General features: G+C 33.2%; 2 protein-coding genes and 1 long non-coding RNA gene across 4 annotated transcripts; all 3 read left to right on the top strand.

Moving 5' to 3' along the window:
- Positions 1-2,272: 2,272 nt before the first annotated feature.
- Positions 2,273-7,913, top strand: LOC108195154 (probable galacturonosyltransferase 14). The gene is made up of 6 exons (XM_017362104.2): positions 2,273-2,899; positions 4,431-4,486; positions 4,626-4,781; positions 5,458-6,048; positions 6,319-6,621; positions 7,157-7,913. The coding sequence occupies exons 1-6, from the start codon at positions 2,689-2,691 to the stop codon at positions 7,436-7,438; spliced, it is 1,599 nt and encodes a 532-aa protein (XP_017217593.1). The 5' UTR covers positions 2,273-2,688; the 3' UTR covers positions 7,439-7,913.
- An 898-nt stretch (positions 7,914-8,811) lies between these two features.
- LOC108195156 (membrane-anchored ubiquitin-fold protein 2-like) lies at positions 8,812-11,231 on the top strand. 2 transcript variants are annotated; one of them, XM_064081543.1, is made up of 4 exons: positions 8,812-9,131; positions 9,211-9,485; positions 10,196-10,360; positions 11,151-11,231. In XM_064081543.1, exons 2-4 carry the CDS (start codon positions 9,353-9,355, stop codon positions 11,204-11,206), a joined length of 354 nt encoding a protein of 117 aa, XP_063937613.1. In that variant the 5' UTR covers positions 8,812-9,131; positions 9,211-9,352; the 3' UTR covers positions 11,207-11,231. The 2 variants fall into 2 exon arrangements, with proteins under 2 accessions (XP_063937613.1, XP_017217596.1); XM_017362107.2 differs by having other exon boundaries at positions 8,813-9,111.
- A 4,732-nt stretch (positions 11,232-15,963) lies between these two features.
- LOC135147738 (uncharacterized) lies at positions 15,964-17,320 on the top strand. Its single transcript, XR_010285525.1, has 2 exons — positions 15,964-16,098; positions 17,182-17,320. It is a non-coding gene; the product is annotated as an uncharacterized LOC135147738 (long non-coding RNA).
- Positions 17,321-18,776: the final 1,456 nt, after the last annotated feature.

Raw genomic sequence — 18,776 nt, 5'->3', positions numbered from 1 at the left:
AACCAATATAACTAATATCATCGAAGTAAAATGTTTTACAGGTCTAATTTAGCCAACCATTATAACCAACGCTGCTGGGGATACTCTAAAATTCTATTTTTTAAATTTTTTTTAGAAAAGAAAATAAGTATATGTGAGTGAAAAATGTACTTTCACTTTCATTTTTTTTTGAGTGGAAGTTTATTCCATGTTATAACTAGAATTTGTTATCGTTGACAATAGTCTCAAATTTGGTGCTAAAACAGCTTATAGTAAGAACTCAAATTTATGAGTCCAGGTCTCCGGCATATATATGTCAGGGGCCTGTTAAATAACTCATTGTTTTTCTGGCCGTTGGATGAATATCCAGCGGTTAGGATTAAAACAAAAATTTAATATGTCCAGCGCTTTTTAACCGTGGACGGGAAAAAAACTCCATCCAACGGTTAAAAAAACGTTGGACCGACCTCGTTCAGCGTTTTCAAGCGCTGGACGTAGGTTTAACTCTAGCCGATGGATATTCATTCAACGGCCATGGTTGTGTAGGTTGCTTAAGAGCTCCTAGCATATGTATGTCAAGAACCGCTCCCCAAATTTATTCGACCTATATAGTTTACACATTATTTAGTCACCCATTCTATGAGATATTAATATATGTATGTATATATTGTTTTATTAAGATTTATATAAATAAATAACAATTATTTATATATTTTTTAAGAAAAAACAATTATCTATTTATTTTTATAATGAATTTGATTTTGAGTAAATTAGACTTGTAGGACATTCTACAAAATTTGTTGAACCCGCAACACATTCTTTTTTATGGTACTTCATCCGTCCTTTTTTAATTGTCATATTTGACTTTTGACCAGTCAAATTGACCAAATTTTGACTGTAATTTATAAATATTTTACCAATTGAACCAAAGATAACTTTTAATCTACTTTAATATATAATTTTCAAATTTTAAAATAATGTAGGAGTGACTTATAATCTTTGGTCAAAAATTAGTCTATTTGATCAATAAAAATAGAAGTGTGACAAATAAAAAGGGATGGAGGATGTATTGTTTATTTTGGTTGATTATACTTTAAAATAATATATTATTAACATTTTTAGTTTATTATAAATAAAATGTGTTACTTTAATATTATAAATAAAAATAACAGAGAATATGACAATTCTTCATTCTTCTTTTCTAAAAATTTAATCAATAAAAAAGATAAATTCATTAAAATGTTTAGCTCTTACTTCACAAATGAAATCTGGAAAAATGGTCCCGAATATCACAAATTCTGAAGTAACACCCACAATAACAGAGTTGGAAAAAATAGCCTCAAATAACAGTTAGTGACACATGATAATCTACGTTTTCAATCAGGAAGAAAACATTAGATCGTGTAGCGTTTTCTATTTTAATCCCAACAAAACGCTACATAATGTAGCGTTCTTCAGGATTAACCTAACAAAACGTTATAACTACCGTTCTGTCGGGTTAACCTCACATGACATTACATAAAGAGGTGGCAATTTTAATTTTCGTGTAATGGGTCGTGTTCGTGTCAGCAATCGAGTCAAGCTAAATTACTTAAAATTGAATAAAACTGAAAATTGAAATTATTAGAAATGAAATTCTAATTTCGGGTCATTCGGGTGATTTTCAGGTTTCTGTCTCAGTAAATCAGGTTTCAGGTTGGGTCGGGTTCGTGTCTGATATTACCACCCCTTGATAAACTAGTGCTCTGTTAGGTTAATCCTAACAAAATGCTAGACGATATATCGTTATAAACAATCAAAACGCTACATGAAGTAACGTTATTCAATGATATTCGAGGGTCATTTTTCCGGATCCCAATATTTTTTTTTTAAGGATCCGGATCCCAATATTTAAGACATTTATAATTAATATAATTACAACGAGGGCCAACACTTGACCCCAATCACCAGGTAATGTTGTTGAAATATAAGGTCATGGTCATCAATTTAAATAAAGACCGTTAGCTCATAACGACATGAAAGAATTATATATCTTCTCAAGACTTGCCCTGTTTTTACCGCAGATAAATTTCTGCTCGTATGATTTAATTTTCTCCGTAAAAACATTTTATTACTGATTTAATAGTAGTAACAATTTTTTTTTAACAAAACAAAGCAAACGGCACGCAACAACTTTATCTAATTACACACAATAAACTAGGTCAACTTGTTAACTCCTGGGCCCCATTTAATCCTTCATTCAAGCTGAGCCCCACTTTTTATCTTCTTTTCAAAATTTACCCCCTCCCCCTATTAATTACCCTTTCTTCTTCATTGTTAAAACTTTTTTCGTCTCTGAAAAAGGGGCTAATCTTCAGCACTATTAACACGATTCAAAAATCAAAATCACGCACACGTAATCTACGTACTCTGCGCCGATATCTATACATATTCAACAAGGAAAGTGGCGGTGACATTGCGTATATACATACACATTTTGTGTCTATCTTCAACTGCATTTGTTTTGTCGGCATCTACAATAGCCGGCCGGTGATTATCGTTTTTTTTCCCGGAGACGGCCGGATCGTCGAGTTGAGGTGGCGTATCGGACGGTGAGAATGCACGTTTTCAAATTTGAGATTGTTATTGTCGGCGGTAGCGGAGATTTGATTATTAGTGAATATAGAAATTACAAATTGGCGAGGAATTAGGGTTTGGTAGAGATTGACGATGCAGCTTCACTTCTCACCTAGCATGAGAAGTGTAACAATCTCGAGCAGCAATGGATTTTCTGACTTGATGAAGATCAAAGTCGCAGCTCGTCATATTTCTTACCGTACACTTTTTCACACCATTCTTATTCTCGCTTGTTTGTTGCCGTTCCTCTTCATTCTTACTGCTCTCGTTACTCTCGAAGGCGCTAACAAGTGTTCTTCTTTCGGTAATTCTCTCTGTGTTCTCCTTTCGTGTATTTTGCACATTGTTTTGTGTTGATTCGATAGCTTTCTAAAACTAGATCGAGCATTTATTTGATCATATTGTTGAATTATTGTTCTAATATTATTTGACTGGGGACTAAAGATACACTTTTTTGATAAATATTATATGAACGCGAGGATTTTTAGTATTGTGTTCAAAATAATAAGTAGTTTTTTATGTTGAGTATAATGTTTGTTGTTTCTGGCTTAATTGAAACAAGTTCGTGATAGCACCAGCACAGCCAAAGTGTTTGTACCATGGGTTCAAGTCACAAAATGTACATATATAGGTGAAAGTTAGGACCAGGTATAATATTATGCAGATGAAGAAGACATGTTGTAGATGTAACCCCTTCCGCATCAAAATCCAATTACTCGTTCTCCACATAGGGATAACCCAATATAGTGGTGACTAGTTCATTCTTAAAATGATGAAATTTAGTAAATTTGTAAAGTGACCAGGCCAATGAAAGGCTTCATGTGCAGAATACAAATATTACGAATTTGACCATGTATCCTAAGTTCCTGTAACCTTCTCCTAGCTACTTTGACAAAAATATTAATAGCTTTAGAAGATCTAAAATTTTCTCCGGTTGTGATAACTCATTTGATTATTTCAAAAGTTTGTTTAGTAAGTGTAATCAATATACGATCAAAAAACATTTATCCACTTGCTGCTGGACAAGGTGAGTACAAGGTTTGAAACAATATGGATAACCCTTATCGCGCAGAGATTCGATAGAAACAAAAATAAATCCTCATATTTACCAGATATTCATTAATACATAAAATTCCTAATCTTCACGAATAATGAAGAATGCAGTGGTTTGTATAGATATCCTAAAATTTAAAGAATATGGATACAAATTCTCTCATTATTCTACTACTCTAATTTAGAATATTTATGACAAATTACATGCCTAAATAACTAAAAATATCCAGATAATTAGAAGTATTTATCCTTGAATAATAATATGTAATATATTCAAATTATGTTTTTAATTATTTATTATTTTATCCGCATCGATAGAGTTCCACTGTCCTCCATCCAATATCTCCATATTGATATCAATGCAGAACAGCGTTTCGATTTGTATCCCTCTTGTGTATGCTACTTATGTGGCTCCCTTTTACTATTAAACTTTATTTTAATAAGTTCTCTAGCCCTTTGTAATAATGTGTTGTACAGTTGCTTCATGGCTGTTTACCATCTTCTAGAATGGATGCCACTTCTGTTTTAAAAATAGTTGGCTCCAATGATATTCAACCTTTTGTCCCTGTGTTCTGTAATTATTTTGTTGTATATTTTCCTGTATAAATTGTGTTGACATTGGTATAATTTTTGTTTGTCTTTATATTTCTTTGTCCTTGCCTTGTATAATACTACATGGTTTTCTACAGTGTTCACTCCAACTAAGAAAGTTATCTGTTTATTTAACTGTGTTATCGTTTTTTTTATCTGATCGTTGAATTACTGTTACGTGTGCTATTCAGATTGTTTAGGCAGGCGGTTGGGACCAAGGTTTCTTGGCAGGGCTGACAGTTCAGGGGTAATAATTCTCTCTATTTCATTTTTGGAACTAGCATGTGCACTCGGACTCAGACTCTTACATTTGCTTGATAAGCTCTTTAGTTTATTTTTCATTACGTCAGTACAATTAACTGAAGTTGCACTACATTTGTCTGCAGAGGTTGGTTAAGGATTTGTACAAGATATTAAATCAAGTGAATTCTGAGGATATCCCAGATGGCATAAAGCTCCCCAAGTCATATAGTCAACTTGTTTCTGAAATGAAAACCAAAAAATACAAAGCAAAGGAGTTTGCTCTTATTTTGAAGGGAATGGTAAGTTGCATATTGTCAAACAAGTGTATTTAATATTTTATATGTATCTTCCACATGTCTTTGGTGGCATATATAGTTAGTGACCTCATTCAAGCGGCAAATGACTTGTTATTAATCACTGATAGACTGTGTAACGAGCCTGTGTAGTTACTATTTCATTGACATATGCAGCTTGTTATGCCCTTCTTGATACACAAATATATAATATATCTGGGTACATTTGATTGTGTGATAGACCTCCAGTTTTAATAGTATGAGCAGATGTGGTTTAAATGTCATATACAGTTATTTCAAGATGATAAGATTTCTATAGGCTATTCAACTATCATAATTGAAAATCTTAAATGATAAAGGCAAGTGTTAGAACACTTTGAGGCTTTAGGAGAACTGGTCACTTAACATGCTATGTAACCCCCAATATTATCATAATTGATTATGTATGGGGTATCCTCCTCTACTGGTAACAGAATTATGTTATTTATAAACTATGCATAAATAAACATGAATCAGGGTGGTCTGACATTGTTATGTGGAATGTGTGATTAATAATCATCAGGGCAGGGTAAAATATTTTCTTGTAAAAGTTAAGCAATTATTTTTAACTACTTTTGAATTTTGATAGAGTATGCTGCGGTAATTAGCTGTCTTATTCCCAAGCAAACTTGAATTTTTACAGATGGAGGAATCTGATAAGGAATTAAAGGAATCAAAGTTTGCAGAACTACTGAACAGACACTATGCAGCTAGTTCTGTTCCAAAAGGCATTCACTGTCTTGCTCTGCGTCTTACTGATGAGTACTCTTCCAATGCACGTGCAAGGAGACAGTTGCCTTCCCCTGAGTTTCTCCATGTGCTTTCTGACAACTCATATTACCACTTTGTTTTCTCATCTGATAACATTCTGGCTGCTTCAGTTGTGGTCAATTCTGCTGTCCAGTCTTCTACAAAACCTGATAGAATTGTATTCCACATCATTACCGACAAGAAAACTTATGCAGGGATGCACTCATGGTTTGCTTTGAATCCTGTAGCCCCTGCTATAGTTGAAGTAAAAGGTGTTCATCAGTTTGAGTGGTTAACTCGAGAAAATGTTCCTGTGCTCGAAGCCGTGGAAAACCATTCTGGAATTTGGAACTACTACCACGGTAACCATGTTTCAGGGGCCACTCTTAAAAATACCACTCCACGGAAATTTGCATCCAAATTACAGGCTAGAAGCCCAAAGTACATTTCGCTGCTCAACCATCTTCGCATATATTTACCAGAGGTAATTTGTCACATGCTCCAGAACCCCCCCCCCCCCCCCCCCCCCCCCACCCCCCACCCCCCAAAGATATTAAGCTTGAGGTGCTTACTTCACTTAGTTAAAACCGAGAGCAGACAAGCCCGCTTATTAGTAGATGGAGTTTAGAATTGAGCAAGCTCAACCCAGCAAGCATTATTTATCTACAATTATTAATGATATAATATACTTCTCTATGCTGTAATAGAGTTAGATATTAGCCTTTTCTTATCACTATTTTATGTCATGATGCAGCTCTTCCCAAACCTTGACAAAGTGGTTTTCCTAGATGATGATGTTGTAATTCAGCGTGATCTGACTCCACTTTGGAAAATTGACCTTGGTGGAAAGGTCAATGGAGCTGTTGAAACCTGTAAAGGTGAAGATGACTGGGTAATGTCTAAGCGATTGAAAACTTACTTTAATTTCTCACATCCCCTCATTTCGAAGAACTTAGATCCAGATGAATGTGCTTGGGCTTATGGTATGAATATCTTTGACTTGCGTGCATGGAGGAAGACTGATATCAAAGACAGATACCACACCTGGCTAAAGGAGGTACAGTCAAATATACATCTATTCTTTTCTACTTCATACTTTTTCTCTTTTTGGTTACTCCACCTTGAGTTGAAAAGTTATTGTATCTTTGTTTTCATTGTTATTATCGTCTTGAGTCAAAAAGGTAAAGTATGCAAGTGATGCAGTTGTCTGATTTAGGTTGCATGTAATGCGTGGAAGTTCACTAAATTTCCAGACATATATACTGCACTGAATTTAATTTAACATGTTAATCAACTACAATGTATTCAGTGCTTAAATTCATTGATTCTTGTACGGGCATTTATAGCAAGTTTTCCATACTCTTGAACAAAAAGCGAATAAAGCATCTTGACTATTAGTGAAATGACAGTTACTACTTACTTGTAGTTGTAGGTTGTTGAATATTAGATCTTGGTTATTTCCAAAGCTTATGGCGAAAAAACTAACTTGCAAACTAAATAGTAACTAAAACTGGGGATTGATTTTCTTTTCGTCTGGTAAAATATAACAATACTTGGAGATTAATGCATATTTGCTGTCCTTTTCTTTACAGAATCTGAATTCGAATCTCACAATGTGGAAGCTTGGTACTCTGCCACCAGCTTTAATTGCTTTCAAAGGTCACGTCCGCCCAATTGACTCATCATGGCACATGCTGGGTCTTGGATACCAAAATAAGACCAATATCGAGAGTATAAAAAAGGCTGCCGTAATTCACTACAATGGCCAAGCAAAGCCATGGCTCGAAATAGGTTTTGAACATCTCCGACCATTTTGGACAAAATATGTCAACTATTCCAACGATTTCATCAAAAGTTGCCACATATTGGAGTAGTAGTAACATTAGAGTGCATCCAATCAAAATTTGATCGCTGCTCCCCACTCTGACCTTTTGAAGTAAAAACATGCATCACCTGCATGGGGAGATGATTGTTCATTCTTTAATTCGGAAATATCAGCCTGCTTATCTTTCAAAGGAATATGTTGGCCATTTACCCCAGAGCGTATACAGACAAAGGATCTGAAGATGATAGGTTTTCGGTGCAAGGCCTAGCTTTAGAATTGTTGCTCCAGATATAGATTTTACCATCTGTTTTTTGATTCCTTATTCTATAATCATTTCTTTTAAGTTGCAGCTGTCACTCTGTTTTGAGCCCCTTTATAATCTCTAACACGAACAACCCATCATCAATCCGTAACTGGGCATGGTAGCTCGCTGGATTAGTACTTACTCAACTTAGTAGGTTCTGTGTCAGTATTGTGTATGATTCATTAGATACTTATAAAATGTGCAGAAAACTATTTATTTCCCCATAGGTGCATTTCTATTTGTCTGCAATGTTATAAAATGTGTATTACATCTCCATTATGAAAGAAGAATCTCAGGAAAGCGCAAGTAGTTCCTTAGCCACGACAACAATCCATTAAGAATATAATTTAAAAAGATTTGCTGCTTGTGATCTTATTTATCAACAAGCTGGCTGTTCCTTTCTCCTTTATGCTCTAGATATTCGCCATAATCGCATGATTAGAACACCTACTTAAATGATTCTTTCTGATGAATTTATGGTGTTAGCTGAATGATCAGCATGATTGGGTTAGTAGTAAGCCTTTAAGGAACAGGCTTTTATACTTACCCGCCAAATATGCGTAAAAATGCATCTGTCATATTTGGTATTCACAATCTTACTTCAAGGAATCAAAGACTCTAAGACAATTCGTTTTTGCAAATATTACAAGCGATACAGGGAGAGAATCAGCGGAGAAGATATAAGGATAATCAGGAACTGATTGTGATTCCGATTAGTAGCGGTGTTGAAGAAGCAACCATGAAGAGGATTGTTGCTACTTACCAGGGAGAGTGGTTGAAGACTTGAGCTGATGGTAATGGTAACTTAGAAGTTAGAGAAGTATGGACGGAAGAAGGATGTAAAAATTATCATAAAATTAACAAATGCTAATGGCACTAAAATAATCTATTATCATGTATTATGTTATATAACCATCGATTATATTGAAGCTTTGGAGTCTTATATTACTTGTTTTCCTGTCTTCTTCTTCTGCAGGCATTTCACACTTGGACCTATATAATTTATTGCACAAAGTGGACAACCCTAAACTACTTTCCAAGCCAAGTAAGATTACTCTTAATTATTCTAACACATCTCTTCAGTTAATCTTGATAATTTATTGATTCTTTAGACACCCAGGGGTAGCATGACTTAATGATTAATTAAGAGATAACCCAGGTCACACACACACACACATTCTCTATTTTAAGCATTAGAATCTTAATAATTGTTGGAATTAGCTGTCAGAGAATCTCCTGCCCACACTTTCTCTATTTCTGTCACACAAAGCTTCAAACTTTGATTTCATGATTTTTTAAAGTTTCATATCAAGATATACAGCTTCCTTTATTCTGTTCTTGTAAGAAACGAACTGGCTGTCAGAATTTAGAGCAGTTCTGATTCTACCTCTTTTAGGAAATCGGTAGCTGATTTATTGGTATTGCTTGATTAGAGTTGGTGACTTCAATATTACTGTCTGTTAATCTTATGCAATTAGCTCTTATTCTGTGTATTGCTTCTGAATTCCCTCTTGCAGTACAAAGCTGAGTTTTGGATGGATTGATGATCTGCTTTCAGTGTTGTATTGGTTCATGGTGTGTGGGGATATTGGCTTTAGAGAATACCCGTGGACGTGATTATTAAGACCCTGTTCTGAGAATTGTTCAGGATTTTGGAAGATGTCTGGTGTTCAAGACCAGCTAGAGATCAAGTTCAGGTTAGCGGATGGGTTGGACATTGGTCCCAAGAGCTTTCCGGCTGCTACAAGTGTTTCTAATTTAAAGGAAAGCATCCTCGCTCAGTGGCCGAAAGGTTGGCTACTTCGCTTGATTGAAAAAATTATATTTCGTAGATGCTAACTGATAGGTTTCTTTGTCAGACAACTAATGTTTCGCCTCCACTAACCGCATCTGAAATTTCGTTGTTGCTTCTTTGTGTGTCACTATTTGATTCAAAATTTATTCATTCGTTTCTTTTATGGCATGTAAATTAAAGTAAGAGATCCTCAGTCTAAAATTCTGTCAGATTGGACTCATAGAAATAAGATTAGTCATACTCATACAAGGAATTTTTAAACAGAAGGCCTTTGTTGAATACACTATCAACACTTACAAACAGAGCTACGCCCTACGAGTTCACACCTCAGTCCCTTATTGATCTTCTTTATGATGTTACTAGAAATGATTTCTTATTTTACATGGCTTAATTATGTAAGTACGAGTGATCATCATTTACAGAAGAAACTACATTAATTGCTTTGATGTTCTTATTTTTATGCATATTAATCTTAGCAATCAGAAAACCCTTGTGATTTTTATACTGCTTACTTAAAAGTCACAGGAAATGAGAAAATTCGTCCTAGTTATGGAGACTTAGGCAATTACGTTATTGATAAATTTCATTTTGGTCCGAGTAATCTTGAGTATAAAATCTCCTTTGGTTATTTTAATATACTAGGCTCTGCTGTCATTCTTAAACTTCAAGATCGTTAGTACTTAAATAACATGTTTTTCTTTTGGTAGAGAGGGGGATTGCTCCAAGGACAGTAAAAGATTTGAAGGTAATTAGTGCTGGGAGAATTTTAGAGAACAGCACAACAGTAGGAGAATGCAGAAGCCCATTGTTTGATATCCCTGGGGGAATTACAACTATGCATGTGCTTGTTCAACCAGCTCCTCCTGAAAAAGGTAAAAGTTATCATCACATTTATTATGCCTCTGACCTGTTTGTGAACAGGCTGCTACTTGTTAATATGACGAGGTTGAAGACAAGAAAATACCTGTTTAGCTTCAAAATTTTCAACTCTGCTTTGCTCTTCAACCTCCACCCCCCCCCCCCCCCCAAATACATAAATCTATCTCTTTGAGATAGCATTGAAGCATTCTCTTGTGTTCTTTTTATCCAAGCTCTGAACATTGCAGGCATTCTCTTATGTTTCCTTTTTACCTTCGCATAACTTAGAATGCCTTGAATATAGATATTACTCAGATTACTGTTTCGTATTAATAATTATTCATACAGTTTTAATTAAATCTTGTAACTTGGAGCAGTTTGTAAGTTAATTTGAAAGGATCTTCCAAAAATAAGTCACCACTCAATTTTTACAACAAGGTAGTAACACTTTGAAGAGGAGGTACTCTTCCCTTTCTGGGATTAGTGAACCCTTGGGGGGGGGGGGGGGGGTGTCTAAATTCATTCTTGTTTCCTGTGTAGAGGTGAGGACTCATTCAATAATGACTTTGAAGTCAGCACTCATATTCTCTAATTTGATCTGTAGTCTATTTTGGTTCGCGAGGCTCATTTAAGAGTTAGTAAACACTAAACTGTCACCTCGCATATTTCTCTACGTTGAAATTTAATCTGTTCTGTTTAGTAAACTTGAATTTACACTTTTACCTCTTTCAATTAGTTCATTTTTTTCCATATTTGAAGTACTAAAGGATCTCTGACTGAATTCTTAATTTTCTCATGTAACAGAAAAGAAAGCACAAGCTGATTCAAAACAAAACAAGTGTGTCTGTGTTATATTATGAAGTACAGAGAGTTGCAACATTTCAGGTTTGTAGTAATGTTCTGGAACGTAATGACAATGATAGTTTGGTTGCTACATTCTATTTACTCTACTCGTGGTCTTTATATGTACACAAAAATACAACTGTAAATGCTAATTACAAGGAGTTAAGTATCGACTTGATGCTGAACATGCGGGTATGTAAATATATGAGGTCGAGCTAACTACCAAGGCTTCAACCTTATCTTCAGCTGCTGCATGTCTTTTTGAGTCGAACACATGCCATCTTTATCGGTGTTTAGATTATTATGCAGGTCCTCAGTTTTGATTGTCGATTCTGGAAAACAAAAACACTTTCTGATATGGTTTCAGTTGTACAATTCCGGAGTTGGGATAGATATTGATGTCTGTAAATGTTAACACAATGAACACATTGGTGAGGTGCACATTTATCATAACTCCTTTCTTGATAAGATCGATGTGTTCATATAGCTGTACAAAGAAGGTTCTTCCCTGTTCTGTTTATTTTTAAGTTTTACTCGGACACCTTTGTTTGCAATCAGGGGATGTTATTTTTTTCAAAATTTTTTTACTATGCCTAAAAGATGAGAAGTATACTGTTACATAGTTGATAGTACTAGTCTGTGGCGTCGAGTTAATCAAGTACTTTGATGGTTTGTTTTTGCCTGGTACATTCAGGTGTTGATTTATAAGCAAACTAGTTGGATAAAAAGTATTTTGAACTGTGGTCCTGTCTTAACAAAAATATATATTATAAAATAAATAAATAATTATTTTAGCCACTTTTCCGTCAAACATAATACTAATAAAAAATTTATTATTATTTAGATAAAAATTAGTTTGGGCCGCCTCCCATGCCCGTCAAACACAATACTAATCGAGAATCATTTACGTTATCATAAAATAAATATATGATTCCTATTTTATTTGTTAATTATTTTTATTTTATGATTTCTATTTATTAATTTAAAATTATTATTCTTTTATGGTTCTAATTTTGTGCTATTAGTTTTTTAATGATTATTATCTTTACAATCGTTTATTTTTTATTCGAAATTTAAGAAAATTATAAAACTAAATTGGAAATAAAAATTGTATGTATTACCTTACAAATCTTAAATATAAATTGTATTTTATCTATGATTATTATTTTAAATAAATATAATCATATTCCTTTTGGCAATCTTAAATAAGAAAAAAATTGCATTGCCTTTAGAATTCGGAAAAAAAAAGGATTATATTAATTTTTGGAATCTTTCAGCTTGATTTTTTAAATTATAATTATAATTGGATAAACATTATTTTGAACTGTGGTACCGTTTTAACAAAAAAATATCATAACATTGAAAAAAAATATATTAGCCACTTTTAGGTCAAATATAATACTAATAGAAAATTTATTATTGTTTAGATAAAAATTGGTTTGGGCCGCCTCCCGTGCCCGTCAAACAAAATACTAATCAAGAATCATTTACATTTTTATAAAATCAATATATGATTCCTATTCTATATATCCTATTTTTTGTTAATTATTTTTATTTTATGATTCCTATTTATTACTTAAAAATTATTATTCTTTTGTGGTTCTAATTTTTTTGCTATTAGTTTTTTTTAATGATTATTATCTTTACAATCTTTATTTTCTATACGAAATTTTTTTTAAAAAATTATAAGACTAAATTGAAAATAAAATTTGTACGTATTACCTTACAAATTTTAAATATAAATTGTATTTTATCTATGTTTGTTAGTTTAAATAAATATAATCCTACTCTTTTTAGGATTCTTAAATAAAAAAAGAATTGTATTATTTTTACAATCCAAAAAGAAAAGAATTGTATCACTTTTAGAATTCTTAATTTTTTGAATTATAACTATATTTTCTCTCCGAAATTCAAGAAAAATCAGAAGACTGAATCGAGCAATTCTAGAGACGCCCGCATCCTCCTTTATATATATATATTGATGATTGATTATTTTTACAATCCAAAAAGAAAAGAATTGTATCACTTTTAGAATTCTTAACCTGATTTTTTGAATTATAACTATATTTTCTCTCCGAAATTCAAGAAAAATCAGAAGACTGAATCGAGCAATTCTAGAGACGCCCGCATCTATTATTCTTTTATGGTTCTAATTTTGTGCTATTAGTTTTTTAATGATTATTATCTTTACAATCGTTTATTTTTTATTCGAAATTTAAGAAAATTATAAAACTAAATTGGAAATAAAAATTGTATGTATTACCTTACAAATCTTAAATATAAATTGTATTTTATCTATGATTATTATTTTAAATAAATATAATCATATTCCTTTTGGCAATCTTAAATAAGAAAAAAATTGCATTGCCTTTAGAATTCGGAAAAAAAAAGGATTATATTAATTTTTGGAATCTTTCAGCTTGATTTTTTAAATTATAATTATAATTAGATAAACATTATTTTGAACTGTGGTACCGTTTTAACAAAAAAATATCATAACATTGAAAAAAAATATATTAGCCACTTTTAGGTCAAATATAATACTAATAGAAAATTTATTATTGTTTAGATAAAAATTGGTTTGGGCCGCCTCCCGTGCCCGTCAAACAAAATACTAATCAAGAATCATTTACATTTTTATAAAATCAATATATGATTCCTATTCTATATATCCTATTTTTTGTTAATTATTTTTATTTTATGATTCCTATTTATTACTTAAAAATTATTATTCTTTTGTGGTTCTAATTTTTTTGCTATTAGTTTTTTTTAATGATTATTATCTTTACAATCTTTATTTTCTATACGAAATTTTTTTAAAAAAATTATAAGACTAAATTGAAAATAAAATTTGTACGTATTACCTTACAAATTTTAAATATAAATTGTATTTTATCTATGTTTGTTAGTTTAAATAAATATAATCCTACTCTTTTTAGGATTCTTAAATAAAAAAAGAATTGTATTATTTTTACAATCCAAAAAGAAAAGAATTGTATCACTTTTAGAATTCTTAACCTGATTTTTTGAATTATAACTATATTTTCTCTCCGAAATTCAAGAAAAATCAGAAGACTGAATCGAGCAACACGCCCGCATCCTCCTTTATATATATATATTGATATATTGAAGCTATGCTATAGTTATCACTATGCTTATGTAATGCACACGGTTGGACCTAGCTCAAACTGCATTCCATTCTTTGTAATATCATCATCATAAGCTTCACAGAAAAATCCAGCCTTTTTGATATAGACAATGGCAGAACCGAGGGGGAGTCACCGTAGACTGGAGCCCCGGTTGACCTTCGAAAAAAATATAGAATATATTTAGTTAAAATTTAGTGGAAAATTGATTATTTGTTCTTGGTAGACTCCAAAATTAAGCACTGCATTATTTTAGTCCTGACTATTTCGGAATCCTGGTTCCGTCACTACACAGTAACAATATAAAAAAACATAATCTTCCCTTCTGACATCCACTATTGAACTTATTCTGTGTTAATCAGTAAGAATAACATTCCCGTTGTTTCACCATTCTCAAGTGCACACACTTTGATTAAGGTGAAACAGATGACACCCTATATCGGTGCTCTACATCTTTCTGAAGTAGACTAAAACTTGTGGATGCTTACAATAAGCTAAAATGATAGAGTTCCTCGAAACCACATCCCTTCCAGGCATCTAGTTAAATAACCAAGTAGGCAGCACGATCCAATCTGGTGCTACTGGAGTAGAGAACAATGGAGGAAATAACAATTGACAAATTGCATTCAACAAAGTGCAAAACCCATTTATCAATGAGAGCCCCGAGTTTCAAAGGCAAGCCACAAGCAAATAGAAACTTTTATCATCAGCCGAGATACAAGCAACCCATCGTGTAGGAGCTCATGTCGAATACATGATGTAATCATTAAATTCATCGATACAAATCCCTGCACAAAATCTTTCCCAGCCTTGACAATGTCACCACATTTAGCATTTATGTCAACTAGCCCATTAAAAATATAATTACGCCCCGGGCTGACATACAAAAATTATTAAAAGTTTGGTTTCGAGTCTAGGAGGACTCTAAAATTAAATTAGTAGTCTATTTAATATCAACTATTTCATAATCCTAATTTATAAATCATCTCAATCTCAATTATTTCTGAAATCAACTAAAATCTAGTACTGCTTGTCTTCAATCTTCTCAAGTCAAAACCAAGAAAAGTCTGTACGACAAATAAAGCAAATCTTTTCTCTAAGCCCCCTCCGCTTCTTCCCCCATCAATACTTCACAACTTTCCTTCTATTCTGTTTCATCATTCCACAATCTTGTTTTTTTTGTTTTTGGTTGCTAATTTTGGAATTTCTTGAGGTGCCTTACGTTTTTAACCAATTTTGTTATGGCTTGCTTTACTGGTTGTTTTAGTAGAAAGGCAGATCCCCCAACTACGGGAGCCATAGACCTTGAGGAAGAGCTTTCAAGCATTCAGAACATCAGACTGTACTCTTATAAGGAGCTTCAAATTGTCTCTAATGACTTTAGCACGGTCAATAAAATCGGGAGGGGCGGCTTTGGTTCTGTTTACAAGGGGAAACTAAAAGATGGCACTTTGGTGGCTTTGAAAGTTCTTTCAGTAGAGTCAAGTCAGGGTGTTCGGGAGTTCTTGACAGAGATAAATACTATATCAGCCATACAGCATGAAAACCTAGTTTCATTGTATGGTTGCTGCGTGGAAGGAGGTCATAGACAAATTATAATCTCCCTCCCTCCTCTCTCAATTTCTCTGATGAAAACTATGATATGTATAGTCATCAACGCATCACTAGAAATGGTGTCCGAGTCAACGGAGGTTATGAGTCCGAATGCTCACAGCTGTCAAAGCTCATATCTACAGAAATACAATTAAAAACAAGAAAAACAGGTGCGATCTTTCCAATATATAAAATTTCATGATTATGGTTGTGTGATTATTTATGAATTCACGGTATATATTATTATAGTTTGGCTCATCACTCATTTTTCATGATTAAGTATATTGATGTAATGTGCTTGAATCTTTTAGTGTATGTGTTGTTTTGTATCCTCTTTGTCATTTTTTATTCTGTTTTGTCTGAATTGGAGGAGATTGGGTATATGTAACCATTTTTATATTATATGATTAGTTACTTTTTGATTCTCGATTCTTTTCGATTCTTAGTTTTCGCTAGTGTCCATGATGAATGTTTGTAGTTTTCCGGTTCTTGCACGGTGACGACGGAGGTGGTGTAGTGGCGACCTAATTAGCGGGTGTTTTGATATTAGATTATTCTGATTGACTTAGTTTGTTGCATTATTTTAGTTTAGATTTGAAAATTTGGCTTTATTTGATTTTAATAGTAGTAAATGTTAATCTTAATTTCAGTTTTGTAAATGGCAAGTTGACTCTTTTAATTTATTTGGTTTTGAAATTTGAATTTTCTCTTCATGCTTTAATTTCAACTTTTATGTATTCATTAGAAGATTAATTAAAATATTCGGATTTTGAATCTGGTAAATGAATGCATTTAAATCTATTTGCACCATTTATGGGTGATTTGAATTTTGAATCTTGTAAATGAATGCATTTAAATTTATGTACCATATATGGGTGGCCATGATTGATGGCGTAAATTCTTAGCCTAGTAGGGGCAATTTGGTGCCACTTTGTTGGCTTATTTATTATATTTAACTTGTTATCTAAAATTTAAATATCATTTTGAATATCAAAGTTATATTTTTATATTTATATTTTAGTTCTTATTAATTATTTAATTATATTCTTAGTAATTATTCAGCTTGTTATATATCTAGCCAAAGGGTCTCCCTTTGGTTAGATATATTTTTGTTTTTATATTTATCTTCTATTTTTGACAGATTATTTTATATTTATTATTTCATCCAACTACTTTTTTTTGACGAACTATACTATTTTAATAATTAATTTATAATTACTTTTCATGTTATTAATGGATTGTTTTTGTTTCAGGTAGCATGATCATACAAGATGGGACGTTTCTCTTTTCGGACATTAAGTATTATTGTCTAAACTTCCGGAGACATTTTCATGTCTTTCGGTTAGATAATAAGCTTTTTGAATGAAAGAAACTCCTCGGAGTATTGTTGTATCTCGTTGCGGGCAAGTGCATTTCAGTCAAAAAAAAAAAAAAAAAAATCTCAATTATTTCTGTAATGGTGATTTTTTTTTTTTTTTTTGACGAAAAGCTGGAGATCTTATTAACTTAAATCCATCTCAATACAAGCTTGAATAGTGATAGGAATAGACGACCTATCAAAACTACGACCTGGATATAAATATGATTCCCTAGCAAGCTGATGGGCAACCATATTTGCAGACCGTTTGACAAATAACAATTGAACATTGTTTAGACGTTGCATAAAGCTCCGACATTCTGAAATAATCACTCCAAAATGAGACCGCATTGGAGTTGCAGACCTGATGGCTTGAACCACAACCAAGCAATCAGACTCCAAGGTAACTAATAACCATTTCTTCTGATTAATCCAGCTTAAGGCTTCCTTCACAGCTACGGCCTCCGCAAGAACTGGGCTAATGCACTCTGCCGTAGTTAAGACTTTTGCTTCTATCAGCCTTCCGTCTGAATCTCTAGCGACCATTCCGAAACCAGCTTCAGACCTATCTTCAAACATAGCTGCATCAACGGACACCTTAACTGTGTTTGGTTGGGGCTTTACCCAGGAAGTCACTCCATCTCCATTAGCTTGTGGTTGAAGAAGAGTGCTAGAAGATCTGCTCTGGGCTATTGTCCATTGTGTAAGGTACTGTTTCGCTGCTGCTACTATCTTGTTAACAGATGAGAATTTCTGGTTCCATACTAGATCGTTTCGAGCCCTCCAGATGGCCCAACACAGCGTTATGTATTCTGCACGCTGCTGCACTGAGCCCGAACTCAACATCAATTCCATCCAACTAATAATATTCATGTTTTGATCTCGGCTGATCACTATTCTGAGAAGACTCCAATACTGGGCTGCAAACGGACATGTTACCAGACTATGCAGAATAGTTTCCTCCTCTCCATGACAGACTGGACAGAGAGTTTGAATCGGGACTCGTTTGCTTTGCAGTTGAGACAGTGTGGGTAAACATTGAGAAAGTGCACGCCAAACCAGATTCAGCGCCTTTGGAGGTGCTTTCACGCTCCATAAAAGTTTCCAAATACCAGAATTATGTTGAACACTCCAAGCACCCTTTTGCACCTGAAGTAATTTGTACGCACTCTTTACAGAATAGTTACCAGAATTTTCGAGTGACCAATACATTACATCTTCATGACTTTCTTCATTTAACTGGATAGCCAGAATCTGCCTCTGGTCTCTATCGTTAAATATATCTTCAATAATCTCGACATCCCATGCTTTTTCATCTAAGCTGAACAGAGATGAGACTTTTTGATTTTCAATTACTGGGTGATTTTATTTAAAAAGAAAAAAGAAAACTAAGAGGGGTGTATTGGATCGGGATTTTAAAGCATTTTTTTGCATTCATGAAATCCGAAGGTATTTGATTGAGATTGTTTGAAATCCATTAAAATCTTGAGG

This window comes from Daucus carota, chromosome 7 (assembly GCF_001625215.2).
Source record: "Daucus carota subsp. sativus chromosome 7, DH1 v3.0, whole genome shotgun sequence".
Lineage (NCBI taxonomy): Eukaryota > Viridiplantae > Streptophyta > Magnoliopsida > Apiales > Apiaceae > Daucus > Daucus carota.
Note: the sequence above shows the minus strand (reverse complement) of the source record. Positions and strands in the feature narration are given on the sequence as shown.

Excerpts from the sequence above, each read along its gene's own strand:
- LOC108195154 (XM_017362104.2), top strand. The coding sequence starts at position 2,689 with ATGCAGCTTCACTTCTCACCTAGCATGAGAAGTGTAACAATCTCGAGC. Across the intron at positions 4,782-5,457 it reads CTCTTATTTTGAAGGGAATG|ATGGAGGAATCTGATAAGGA; the intron begins GTAAGTTGCATA and ends GAATTTTTACAG. Across the intron at positions 6,622-7,156 it reads ACCACACCTGGCTAAAGGAG|AATCTGAATTCGAATCTCAC; the intron begins GTACAGTCAAAT and ends TTTTCTTTACAG.
- LOC108195156 (XM_064081543.1), top strand. The coding sequence starts at position 9,353 with ATGTCTGGTGTTCAAGACCAGCTAGAGATCAAGTTCAGGTTAGCGGAT. Across the intron at positions 9,486-10,195 it reads CCTCGCTCAGTGGCCGAAAG|AGAGGGGGATTGCTCCAAGG; the intron begins GTTGGCTACTTC and ends TTCTTTTGGTAG. Across the intron at positions 10,361-11,150 it reads ACCAGCTCCTCCTGAAAAAG|AAAAGAAAGCACAAGCTGAT; the intron begins GTAAAAGTTATC and ends CTCATGTAACAG.